The 11,479-nt window shown below is 43.8% G+C and overlaps 1 protein-coding gene across 1 annotated transcript in view; it reads left to right on the top strand.

The window, feature by feature from the left end:
• PPFIBP2 (PTPRF interacting protein, binding protein 2 (liprin beta 2)) overlaps window positions 1-11,479 on the top strand; it is a 179,234-nt gene that overhangs the window by 113,165 nt on the left and 54,590 nt on the right. The window contains exons 7-10 of the mRNA XM_015411715.1: window positions 915-1,097; window positions 7,354-7,446; window positions 8,706-8,814; window positions 11,399-11,431. Coding sequence (XP_015267201.1) covers window positions 915-1,097; window positions 7,354-7,446; window positions 8,706-8,814; window positions 11,399-11,431 — 418 coding nt within the window. The remainder of the gene's footprint in view (window positions 1-914; window positions 1,098-7,353; window positions 7,447-8,705; window positions 8,815-11,398; window positions 11,432-11,479) is intronic.

Raw genomic sequence — 11,479 nt, 5'->3', positions numbered from 1 at the left:
TTCTTCACCCAAAGAGTGATTAACACTTGGAATTCACTGCCACAGGAAGTGGTGGCGGCTACAAGCATGGACGGCTTCAAAAGGGAATTAGATAAGCATATGGAGCAGAGGTCCATCAGTGGCTATTAGCCACAAGGTATAGATAGGGGCTCTGGGGCAAGTGATGCTCTGTCTTCTTGGTGCTTGGGGGGTGGGGTCAACAGTGGGAGGGCTTCTAATGTCCTGGCCCCACTGGTGGACCTCCTGATGGCACCTGGTATTTTTGGCCACTGTGTGACAGAGTGTTGGACTGCATGGGCCTTTGGCCTGATCCAACATTGGTGTCTCTTATATTCTTATGGGAATTCAGAGAAGCTTATACAGACTGTTACACTATAATGATATTAAAAATTTAGCTGCTAATTAAAACAAAACAACCAAAGCCCTGGTGCTGGGGAGGGGAGAAATTGCTCGTGTATTTGTGGTACCAGGAAAACCCTAACTTTTCTACCCACACAGCAGCTATCCAAGCTTTGCTGCAGTCTTTGCAAAATTTCACAGCAAAGCAGGTTTGGGAAAGACTGAGGGAAAAGCTAGGGAAAACCCAGGATATATGCACAAATGCACCACAATGCTGTGGAGAACCAGGGGGGAAAAGACCACTCCCCAATAACATTGAGCCCAGGGCAAATAAGCTAATTAGTTTTCTAGCTGTGAATGCGAAGTGATACTATAGATTGTTGGATATTACAAATTTGGGAGGAGAGGTTAGAATTTGATTGCAGTGTTACACATGGAAATGGTCACATATCTTGCAGTTGTCTCTTGCAGAATTCTCTTTTCCATGCCCAGTGATTATAGAGGTTCAGTCACTTTCTTTGCTTTCTTCATGTCTGTCTATAGTCTTCATTTTCTTTCTTCCTTTATTTTCATAGTCAGTAGTAAACCTGATCAGTGAACTGCAAGAACAGATGTGTAGACTGCAGTTGGAGATTAATAGTAAAATCCAAGAAAGAAAGTCTCAAGATAGGAAGCCAGACATGGCAACAATCGGCCCTCAAGACAGCACTGAATCAATGACAGAGACCCCTGCTCAGAAGAATTGCTCTTGGTGTGATGTATGAGAAGCAAATGCTTAGCTTGAATCTGTGCGTTGCCCTGTTTCAAAAAGCAAGCTTAACACTACTAACTGGAGACTTGTTGTGATGGATTGGCATTAATTGGTCTGCTTTTATTAGACTGTGTTTAACCAAAAGACAGATTTTACTAGTCTTGGCTCTGGACAAATAATAGAACTGACCGTGCCTGCAATTTTAAATCAGTTCCGTGTCCTACTTCTTGCTTTAGAAGGATTTTACTGTAGGTGCGTAAAACTGTCTCCCTATGAACAGCGACACTTCAGACAGCAGAACTGGTTTTCCTGTGACTGCTCTTTCAAAAGATATGTCTAGATTGTTATGGTAGTCCAGTTTGATTTAGATCTATTCTGGGGTTTACTCAGTGAGTCTTGGTTGTCCTAAATGAAAGTAGGCTTAAATTGGTTGTGAATTACGTTCTATTGTTCTCTGGTGGTGTACTCAGTATGTAGCTTGTGGCCTGCACAGCGGATTTGTTTTAATACCAGAAAATGTTATCCATGCTCAGTCAAAACCCAGAAATCTTAGGAAAACAAGGCAGTGCTTTTGCTAAAATCCTTAAGCTCAGAGTTACAGAAGTACATGCCCATGGCACTTAGAAAGATATTTTCCACACATGCTCACATTCTGCACACAGGCACTGAAGGACAATATGGCTTTCAAAAGAAAGGGTAGAAGTTTCCTTACTGTTTGGATTCTCAAAGATCAATGGAAGCTCGTCAAAATCTGGCAGAAGATTTTCTAATTGGATTTCAAGGGCTAAAAGGACGGTGTGTCCCAACTGAGATGAAAGTGTGGGAATCTAGTCATCCCTGGTTCCAGGTCCCATCATTGATTTTTCAGCTTCTGCTTGGTGGCTGAAAATCTTTTATTTATGGAATTGTAAGGAAAGGGAAGCAGGTAGGCCACTACCAAACTAATCAGCAAGGTGTGGCTATGCTTCTGCTTTCCAATACACCAGCAAGTAATGGGTGCAAATGAACTGGGCAGATTGAGAAGCATTTGACATTTAGTACCCTTCAAAACGAAGATTTAATTCTGTTGAAATTATTCCATACATGAAATAATTTTTAGACTAGTTGTGTTTAGGATGAATTCTGTAACTTTAGGACCTTGGTAAAATTTCTGTCTACAAGCCTGCTTATAAGAAAATCTTAAAATCACAGGCACGCGTTTTTGGCTCGCCCTGTGCCTTCTAAGATGATCAAATGAATGGAAAAGCCACAATAAAGACTGCATCATGCATGTTTAAACCCCTTACGATTTGATTGCTTACCCTTTAAACAAGCTTTTCAGTAAAGGCTTTCTGGAATTTATAAAACAAACCTTTACTGTGTTTGATCAAAAACCACCTCACATGTCAGGCTGAAAGCAACTTTGGTTAAGCTGATGAAATTGAACAGAAGAGGAATGACACTGGCATGCCGAACATAAACTCTTTTTAAGACTTGTTTTTAGCTCTAAGTTGCAGTGTTGTCTTGGCACATTTTAGAGATGTGTGTTTTAACTGGCTCATATTTGATGAAATTGGTTTTTAAAAACCCAGTATTTTTTCTGTATCCCCCCCCCCATCATTTCCCCTTCTGTTAAATGCATCAGTGATGTTTGTTACATAGCATTGACAGAGAAACCAGGATAAAATAGAATGACCCCGAAAGTTAATTTCAAGCACGTATTAGTAGCAGACTCCACTGTGTAATTGTGGTTTGTGAGAATTTTATTATAAGTTTTCAAGTTGACTAAGCAGAATGTAAAATAATGAAAGTAACTTTCTGAGAGCTTAACTACGTGTTACTTGGGAGATCAGCAACTGGATATTTTACTACATTGATTTGAATTGGGACTCTTGTATGAGGGAGAAGGATTTCACCATCTCCCACATGCTGTTTTATTAATAGAACTGTTTCCGCTTCCCCCAGCTTCTGTTAGTCCTACAGTTTAGTCATTCTCTGTCAAAATTTCTGTGAGGGCAGATGGTCAGTTTTTCCTGTCTCTGTCCTGCAGCTCTGACCCAAATATGGTCTCTTCCTTCTTGCCTTAACCCCCCCCCCCCAGATCAGTAAACCATAGTCGATCTTGCATTACATAGAACATTTTGTTGGACGAGGAAAAGGGACTGCATAGCTCATTCAATTAACTTGCAGAGCTGACTGCTCTTTACATTTTTTTAAAACCCAGTGTGAGTACAGTTCACGGCCATCATCAGGCTTCTTCTGCCCTGTCCTGTTAAGTATTTAAAGTGGCTCCTCAGTAATATCTCAAGTAACCAAACTAGAGGTGACAGGAGACCCACATGTATTTATTTGCCCATCTGTCCATTCACATGGTCAGGTCAGGTCTCAATACAGTATTGAAGCAAAAGATACCAAATAACTGAAGCGGAGACATTCTGAGAGATCAGATGCAGCACTTGTCTTAAAAATGCAATTATTTGTGTTCCTCAATGTGGCCTCCTTCCTTGCCTCTGCCTATTTACACACGTGCTAGCAGGGCTTTTTTTGTAGAAAAAGCCCAGCAGGAACTCATTAGCATAATAGGCCATGCCCAACAGCAGACACTCATTGGCATAATAGGCCACACCCTTGACAGCACAGCATATTAGCATATTAGGCCACACCCCCATGTTACCAGAAGTGTGGTCATCCAGCCACACCCACCTTTTGCTTCTTATTCAGTTTACCTTGTTGTCAAAAAAACCCAGGGCTTTTTTTGTAGGAGGAACTCCTTTGCATGTTAGGCCACACACCCCTAATGTAGCCAATTCTAATGAGTTTCTGCTGTTGGGTGTGGCCTATTATGATAATGAGTTCCTGCTGGGTGTGGTCAACTTGGGAGCCAGCCGGAACTCCGTTCCTCTGCGTTCCTGCCCAAAAATAGCCCTGCGTGCTAGGATGCAGCAAAGAAAATCTGCAGGCAGAAATAAGTCTCTGCACATGGATTGTCCTTCTAGATACATATGTGGGAAGTTGGGAACTGATTTCAGGCACCCCTTTGCCTTGTCTTTCCCAGCAGGCAATGGGCCCTGACAGTAGCTGTCTTTTCAGTGTGGGAATTTCTTGCATGCAGCCCTGGGGCCCTAACTGACCCATGAGGAAACTTGACTCTACAGAATTCTACCAGGTTCCATCTGCAAGAATGAAAGAGGAACAGAGCTGAACCACCACTACCACACTTCCCTTGCCCATTTTTTTTCAAAGTGTTCCTTCATTACAGTATTCACAGTCAGCCCCTGACATTGGTCTTGTTTCAGCCCCATGGCTGTAATAATAACTGAAGAGAGCTGTAATTTAGATCAAGGTGCAATTTAGATCACGTTCCCAATCAAGTTAGCACCCTACAAAGATGTTTTGATTTTTTAAAAAAAGAAAAAGCAAGGGATAAGAACATAAGAGACGCCAATGTTGGATCAGGCCAAAGGCCCATCTAGTCCAACACTCTGTCACACAGTGGCCAAAAAGAAAAAGGTGCCATCAGGAGGTCCACCAGTGGGGATAATACTGTACAGCCTTGTTAAGTCCTGAACTTAACAAAGAGTCGGAGAGTGATTTCTGCTGCTGTAGATCTACATTGAATAAACTATATCAGTGGAAGGGTAAATGAGGACAAAGTGATGAAATTGAGGCCTCTGGCTCCTGAAAAGCAATGACTACTTTATGAGTACATGTGGCATGAGACAGCAATGTGGATCAGCGGTCTGAAAATGTATGTGTTCAAATGCAGTTCAAACCAAATGAATTCTCATGCACTTTTTTGTTAGAAGAAGGGAAAGGGGCACAAGCCTCATATTCCTTGGCTACAAAGTGACTAGGAATAGTTCTGAGGGCAGTGCCCTGGTCAAATAACATGTTCGTCTAGTTTGGGGAATGGGGAATGTACCAAGAACGTGCAGTTTGTCCTCTACCTCCTGGCATGTCTTGTACAAACTGGGGAAACTGTGATAAGGCATAAGAGGATTAAAAACCACAAGGGGGCGGGACCCGCAATACTTGCGGGGGGGAGGGACCTCCACACAGGAGGCAGAGGAGGAAGAAGGAGGAGGAGGTAAGTTCCCCCCCATCCCGCTGGTTCCTCCCCCGTCTCCTCCACACACCCCCGCTCGATCTCCTTCCCTTCCCCCCCCGGCTTCAAAGCGAGGCCCAAGTGGCAAGCCGCTCGGGCCTCGCGGCTCTTTCCCCCCCGCCTCCGAAGTGAGGCCCGAGCAGCTTGCTCTCTTCCCCCCCCCAAGCGGCGGCGGCGAGGGAGTTCGCAGAGCGTTTCCTGCGCAGGCGCAAGGGACGCTCTGTTACTTTTGGGGGGATTTAAGTATCCCCCTGATATTTTTTTCAGGTTTTAAGATTTTTGTGCACACCTGGGGACCGTACCAAGTGTGCACAGAAATCTCCCTCCTCCCCCAGGTGCCCCCGATGCGCGGATTTAGGTATTCTTTGGAATTAGATATATAGATGGTATGAAGGATATCCCAGTTAACACAAAGTTACCCAAGCCAAAAAAGGGATGGAGGGAAATGGTATGGAAGAGGGGAAGAGAACTGTGGCACATTTCTGGTTTTCCAGAGAGTTTGAAGACAGCTAATGTGACATCTGCTCTCAGCTTGATTCAAGTCCAGTAGCACCGTGGATACCAACAAGATTTTGGGAGTATTAACTTTTAAGGATTAATCTTGTTGATCTAGGGTTGGCAGGTCCCTGCTGGCAACTGGTGGGGAATGGGGGGGGGCTTACCAAGAGTGGGAGGAGGTCAGGATACATTCCCAGCATGTACCAAAAGTGATGTCATCACGCTGGGCCATCCCAGCAGGGCTCTGGCACTTGTGCAAAAATTCTATGGTAAATATGGCTTCTATTGTAGAGTTTTTGTCCAAATACCGGATTGCTGCCCAGACACCACCAATGTGTCTGACTCTGGAGTTGACTAGCGTGATGGACAGAAGGCTGTCCTGCCCATGAGAGGTAAAATAGCCAGGGCTATTTTTGGGCAAGAACGCACAGGAACGGAGTTCCGGCTGGCTACCAAGTTGACCACGCCCAGTAGGAACTCATTAGCATAATAGGCCACACCCAACAGCAGAAACTCATTAGGATTGGCTACATTAGGGGTGTGTGGCCTAACATGCAAAGGAGTTCCTGCTACAAAAAAAGCCCTGGGTTTTGACAACAAACAAGGTAAACAGAATAACAAGCAAAAGGTGGGTGTGGCTGGATAACCACACTTCTGGTAACATGTGGTGCGGCCTAATGTGCTAATGAGCTGTGCTGTTAGGGGTGTGGCCTAATATGCTAATGAGTTCCTGTTGTTGGGTGTGGCCTATTATGTTAATGAGTTCCTGCTGGGCTTTTTCTACAAAAAGAGCCCTGGACATCGCCATGTTTCCAGCAACACAGCCTGGGCCTCCCTCCTGCTCCTGGTAAGTCCCTCCCACTGGCCAGCTGACCATGGGAGGGAGGGCCCAGAGGGGCTGACAACCCTTTGTTTGTTTCTAAGGTGCTGCTGGACTCAAACGTAGCTGTTCCACTCCAGACCAACACGGCTACCCTCTGAAACGGCATATAGGCTGCAATCATATACACAATTAGACCTGCCATAGACGCGAATGCCAGGCGTTCTGCTCCACCACAGAAGCGGAGTTAAAAGACACTGGGGAAAATCCAGCGCGCTCTCACAGTATCAAAATGGGTCTAATCAGGCCAACCCGACTCCGTGCCGTTGTTTTTCCCCCCTTTGCAGTATGCACATCAGCGCAAACTCCATAGGGAGCCTTCAGTGCGGAGATTCAGTTAATCGATTCCTCGTTTAAGCGCATTGGAAACAAACAGCAAAAAAAAACCCCCGACTTTTCCGCAGTTGTGTCTGATCACGCAGTGGCGGGCTGTGCCTGCAGCTTCCAAGGACTGTGTGATCGTGCAACTGCAGGTCAAATTCCTCCGGAGGAAATAGCCTCGCTTCCCCCACACACACTTTATTTTACGAGTGTGACCGCAACCTAAGCTTTTTTTTTCCTCTTCATTTTTTGTCAAGATACATTCATTTTCTTGTGTTTAGCTTTCCTTGAAAAGTGCCTGAGGTCACAGAGAGCTTGTTTTATCTGGATACTAAATTGAAATCAGTCTTACAGCCTGCGATAGCTTTATTTTTACGGAAATGATAATGTTCATTGGAATGTTTTGCTCCTGTGTCCAGTGTGTGAGCAAATGAATTTTGTTGTCTCTCGTAGTTATTTTTCCCTTTATTTCCTTTCCAGAGTTTATTACAGGAACTGAAACACCTAAAAATTAAAGTTGAAGAACTGGAAAATGAAAGGAGTCAGTATGAATGGAAACTGAAAGCAACTAAAGTAAGCAGCACAGGTTCACTTTGGACTAATTTGCCACCAAGAGTATGTTTATAAGGAAGCTGCAGCAGTAAATATGTGATGTAATGCTGCGCCACAAAGAATTTAATGTCTGCTTGCCATTGTCCATTTTGCCACATTTAATGCTGGCTGTCATTTAAGGTATTTGTGGAAGAGTGCTCATAGTGAATGCCAGTGGATTAAAAACAAAACAAAACCCTGTTCACATTGACTTGTTTTAGTTCCCTAAAGCATATTATTCCCAACAATAGGATTCGTAGACAACCAATTGTACTTAAAGGTACCCGTGATAATGCAGTAGTGGGAAGTAGTGGTTAGAATGCTGGACTGGGTTCTAGGAAACATAGGTGCAAATTGCCACTCTGCCTTGAAATTCTCTGGTGACCTTGTATTCTCTGGTGACTTGGCCTCAACTACTTCACAGGCTTCTTGCGAAGGTAAAATGGGGATGGGAGAAGGGTGTGTGCCACCCTTAGCTCCTTGGAGAAAGCACAGAATAAAAATATACTAAGGGTTGCCAAGTCAAATTTTCTTACTGGCGGGGGAGCCTCCGGGAGCGACGTCGATCATGTTGAAAGCGTGGCCCCGATCGTTGGAGGGAAAACCATAGAGTTTTCCCTCCGACGATTGGGGCCACGCCCCCAACGTGATTGACGTGGTTGCGTCACCACCGGTGACACAGCCACGCTGCGCTTCGGGGGGCGAAGTTCCCCCCCAGGGCCCGATTCCACGGCGGCGGAAATCAGGCTCTGAAGCGGGGGTTTACCCGCCCCCACTTGGCAGCCCTACCTTGAGGTAAGGGAGATCTTAGCCAGTGCAGAAACAGAATAATATTGCCGTGGAATGGAACCTACTACTGGAGGTTGGAGGTCACCCTTTCCCTATAGATACACATAAAGAGAACTTGACAAGAATCCCTCACAGCTCATTCGCCAGAGAGCGAGAGAGCCTCTACCACCTCTGTACTCACTGATTCTTTTACTACCTTTAAGAGGCACTTATACAAAGAAAAACTCATTCTGCTTACCTTTTCCAAAGGAAAGAGAGCATTCTCTTTTGGCTTACAACAGTACAGAAAATTAATTGCTTTATGGGGGTTTCATTTTTTTCTTATTTTTGTATTTGTTTAAAAATATGCGTAATATATGTTAGAAAATAGTCATTTCACTTCTTTTCTCGGATAAGGGTTGGTAAATGATGGAGACAGAAAAGAAGCTAATAATGTTAATCTGTTATTTCAGGCTGAAATAGCACAGCTGCAGGAACAGCTGGCTCTGAAAGACTCGGAGATCGAACGATTACAAAGTCAGATCTCAAGGACGTCAGTAAATCATGAAATTGCAGAAAGAGGTAAAAAATAGGAATTAAAAAATTAGCAAAGTTGCAATCAAAGCGTATATGTATTTCTACCCAGCATTGCTGCTGCTTCCTTTGATTATTAGATGTTCCCTTTAACAGGTATCTGTCACAGAAATTCATCAGTAGTGTTTGCAACCATGTTTTTTTCAATTATACAGATGCAGGATATTAAATACTTTTATGCAAAATTCTTTTAAATTATCCCTGAATGTATTAGTGTTGCAATCTCATCCCTTTATCTCAACTATTATCTATATTTCCTGTAGGAATTCCTAAGCATACAGTGTGATTTACAATAATTTTGTGATACCACACCTCTAGAGGTAACTTGCCATTGTTCCCATGTTGCAGAACAGGTGCCAAGGTTACTTGACAGATTAGTCCATAGGGACTACGGCAGCTTCATGGAGTTTTCTTCATTATTTAGTTAAATATTTTCATCTACTTTTCACCTACAATAGGGTCACAACACAGCTTGCAGCATGAAAAATATGTAACCCAATTAGCCCCCAGTCAAATTTTACAAAGGATGATCCGTGAGGATGTTATGGGCTGGGCCTGGCTCCACAGTCACAGCTCACACAGAGCCACAGACCAAATGCCGAGGGTCCTTTGGCCTTCGTCAAAGGTTTGCATTTCCGACCAAGTCCAGGTTTTGACTGACCTGCAAAAAAGTGACACGCGGATGCTCAGCCCAGGTTTATTCAGCTGAATCAGATGTTCCCCTGCTTGTGCTTTTGATAGACACGTGAAGCCATATGGTCCTGCATTCCTTTGTATCTTCCTTATGGATGCCACAAATTTCACAGCAAACCTGTTTGGCAGTCATTATTTCAGTCATGCAGGCCAGCATCTCCCAGCCAACACTGTCCCGTATCTTAGCCTTGTTGTGCTAAGCACAGGAAAACTTCAGGGATAATTAGAAGCTGACCCACAGCTGACGGGGAATAAGCTGGAAGTGGGCTTCTGGTCTACAGCCCTTCGGAAAAACCACTACACTGTGAGGCTGGAGATCAGAAGTAATTGGTGTTGAAGTACTTTTCTGCAGCTCAAACCAGCAGCTTGGGGTGGGGAGAGAAATAATTAGTTTCTTCCACTCCCGCTCCGAACTGAGGGCTGGGGCACAAGGAACAGTAGCAATCTCCTCTGCAGGCCAGCCCGACAGCTTGAGGAAGGGAGAAGAGGAAAGTAATCAGTTGAGCTTCTGTTCACATGCCCCCAGTTTGTTGTGTCTCGGTAACTCTGGGATACAGCAAAGTTTCCAGCATGAAAAACCAAAAGAACCCGCCTTCCAGGCAATGTTCCCTCTAAGCTTAGTGTGGGCTAGCTCACAGTTTTTTTAGGTTCCGGCTCACACGTTTTTTGTCTCAGCTCAGGAAGGATGGCTCCAGAGCAAACTAACTTATGCAGCAGCCAAATTGCTCGCTCACAACTTTAATGCCAGTAGCTCACAAAGCAGAATTTTTGCTCACAAGACTCCACCGCTTAGAGGGAGCCTTGCTTCCAGGTGCCTCCCCATGATCAGCTGGGAGTTGGAGCCTGATACCGATCCCTCCCACCTTAGGAAAACTTCTGTGGATATGGAGCAAAATTCCTCCAGCGGAGATCAGGAGTCTGCTTCCAGCTAATCTCTCCAACTGATGTCTGTAAATAGCCTACTCTTCAGAAGAGACATGTTGCAAACAGCTGAACTGCCTGTCCATTAATTGCTTGCATGATCACTGCTGGTCAACAAGATGCAAGCGGAAACAGCAGGTGTTCATGCATCCCTAACATTTCTACCATTCTTTCCCTGCCTTTATCGGTCACTATTACAGAGCTGCATCAGGCTTATGCTTGATATGAATAATAGCTTGTACGAAAGAAAAACCAGTACCTACGGGGACAGTTTACTAAGGCTGCCTCTTATCAGCTGCCTCTTCCTGAACAAGCACACAAGTATATGATAAACCTTCGGTTTAAACCTCTGATTTTTTAACCATTTTTATTATGAATGGCTGGCACCCTGTTGTCTTAAACATGCTTGGTAAAAACTGAGCGGTTTCTTTGTTTCAAACGGGTAAATGGTTCGCGGGGCGGGCGGGGTATAAATACAATTAAATAAATAAGATAAATAAAATTTAGGTGAAATGTTGTCAAAGATGACTTGGCACACATTGGGAATTACATTATTGTGTGGCTTTAATGGTAGTTTCCGTACTTCATAGCATTTGTGCATGTTTAGTGTAAGAAGGTTTGCATGTATTATTACTTCTCTAACAGTAGTTGGAAATGTTAACAAAATTGTTTCCTATAGAAGATTCAAAAAACCCTAGTATTGGGTTTTGACTGATTTCCAAAACGAAAACAAACACCCATAGTATTTTAAAGATTCCCGAAAGGCTACTATATCAGTATAGAGGGGGAAATGGATTGGATATTATATTAACAACAAAACTTTGCCATCTTTCACCTTTTGAGGGCTCATAAGGAACAATCTCAAGGTGTATTGAAATTCTTCTGATGAATTTCATAAAGTATCTAATCTGTGCTTTTTCTGCGTATTTTATTTGACTTTCTCCATTTCCCGTCGTAGAGGAAGTATATAGGCGAAGGCTAAAAGAAAAACGTAAGCCTTAAAATTTCACTTTACTGCTTTTCACACAAAAAATACTTC

This window comes from Gekko japonicus, unplaced genomic scaffold (genome assembly GCF_001447785.1).
Source record: "Gekko japonicus isolate JY-2015 unplaced genomic scaffold, Gekko_japonicus_V1.1 scaffold156, whole genome shotgun sequence".
NCBI classification, from domain to species: Eukaryota; Metazoa; Chordata; class Lepidosauria; order Squamata; family Gekkonidae; genus Gekko; species Gekko japonicus.
Note: the sequence above shows the minus strand (reverse complement) of the source record. Positions and strands in the feature narration are given on the sequence as shown.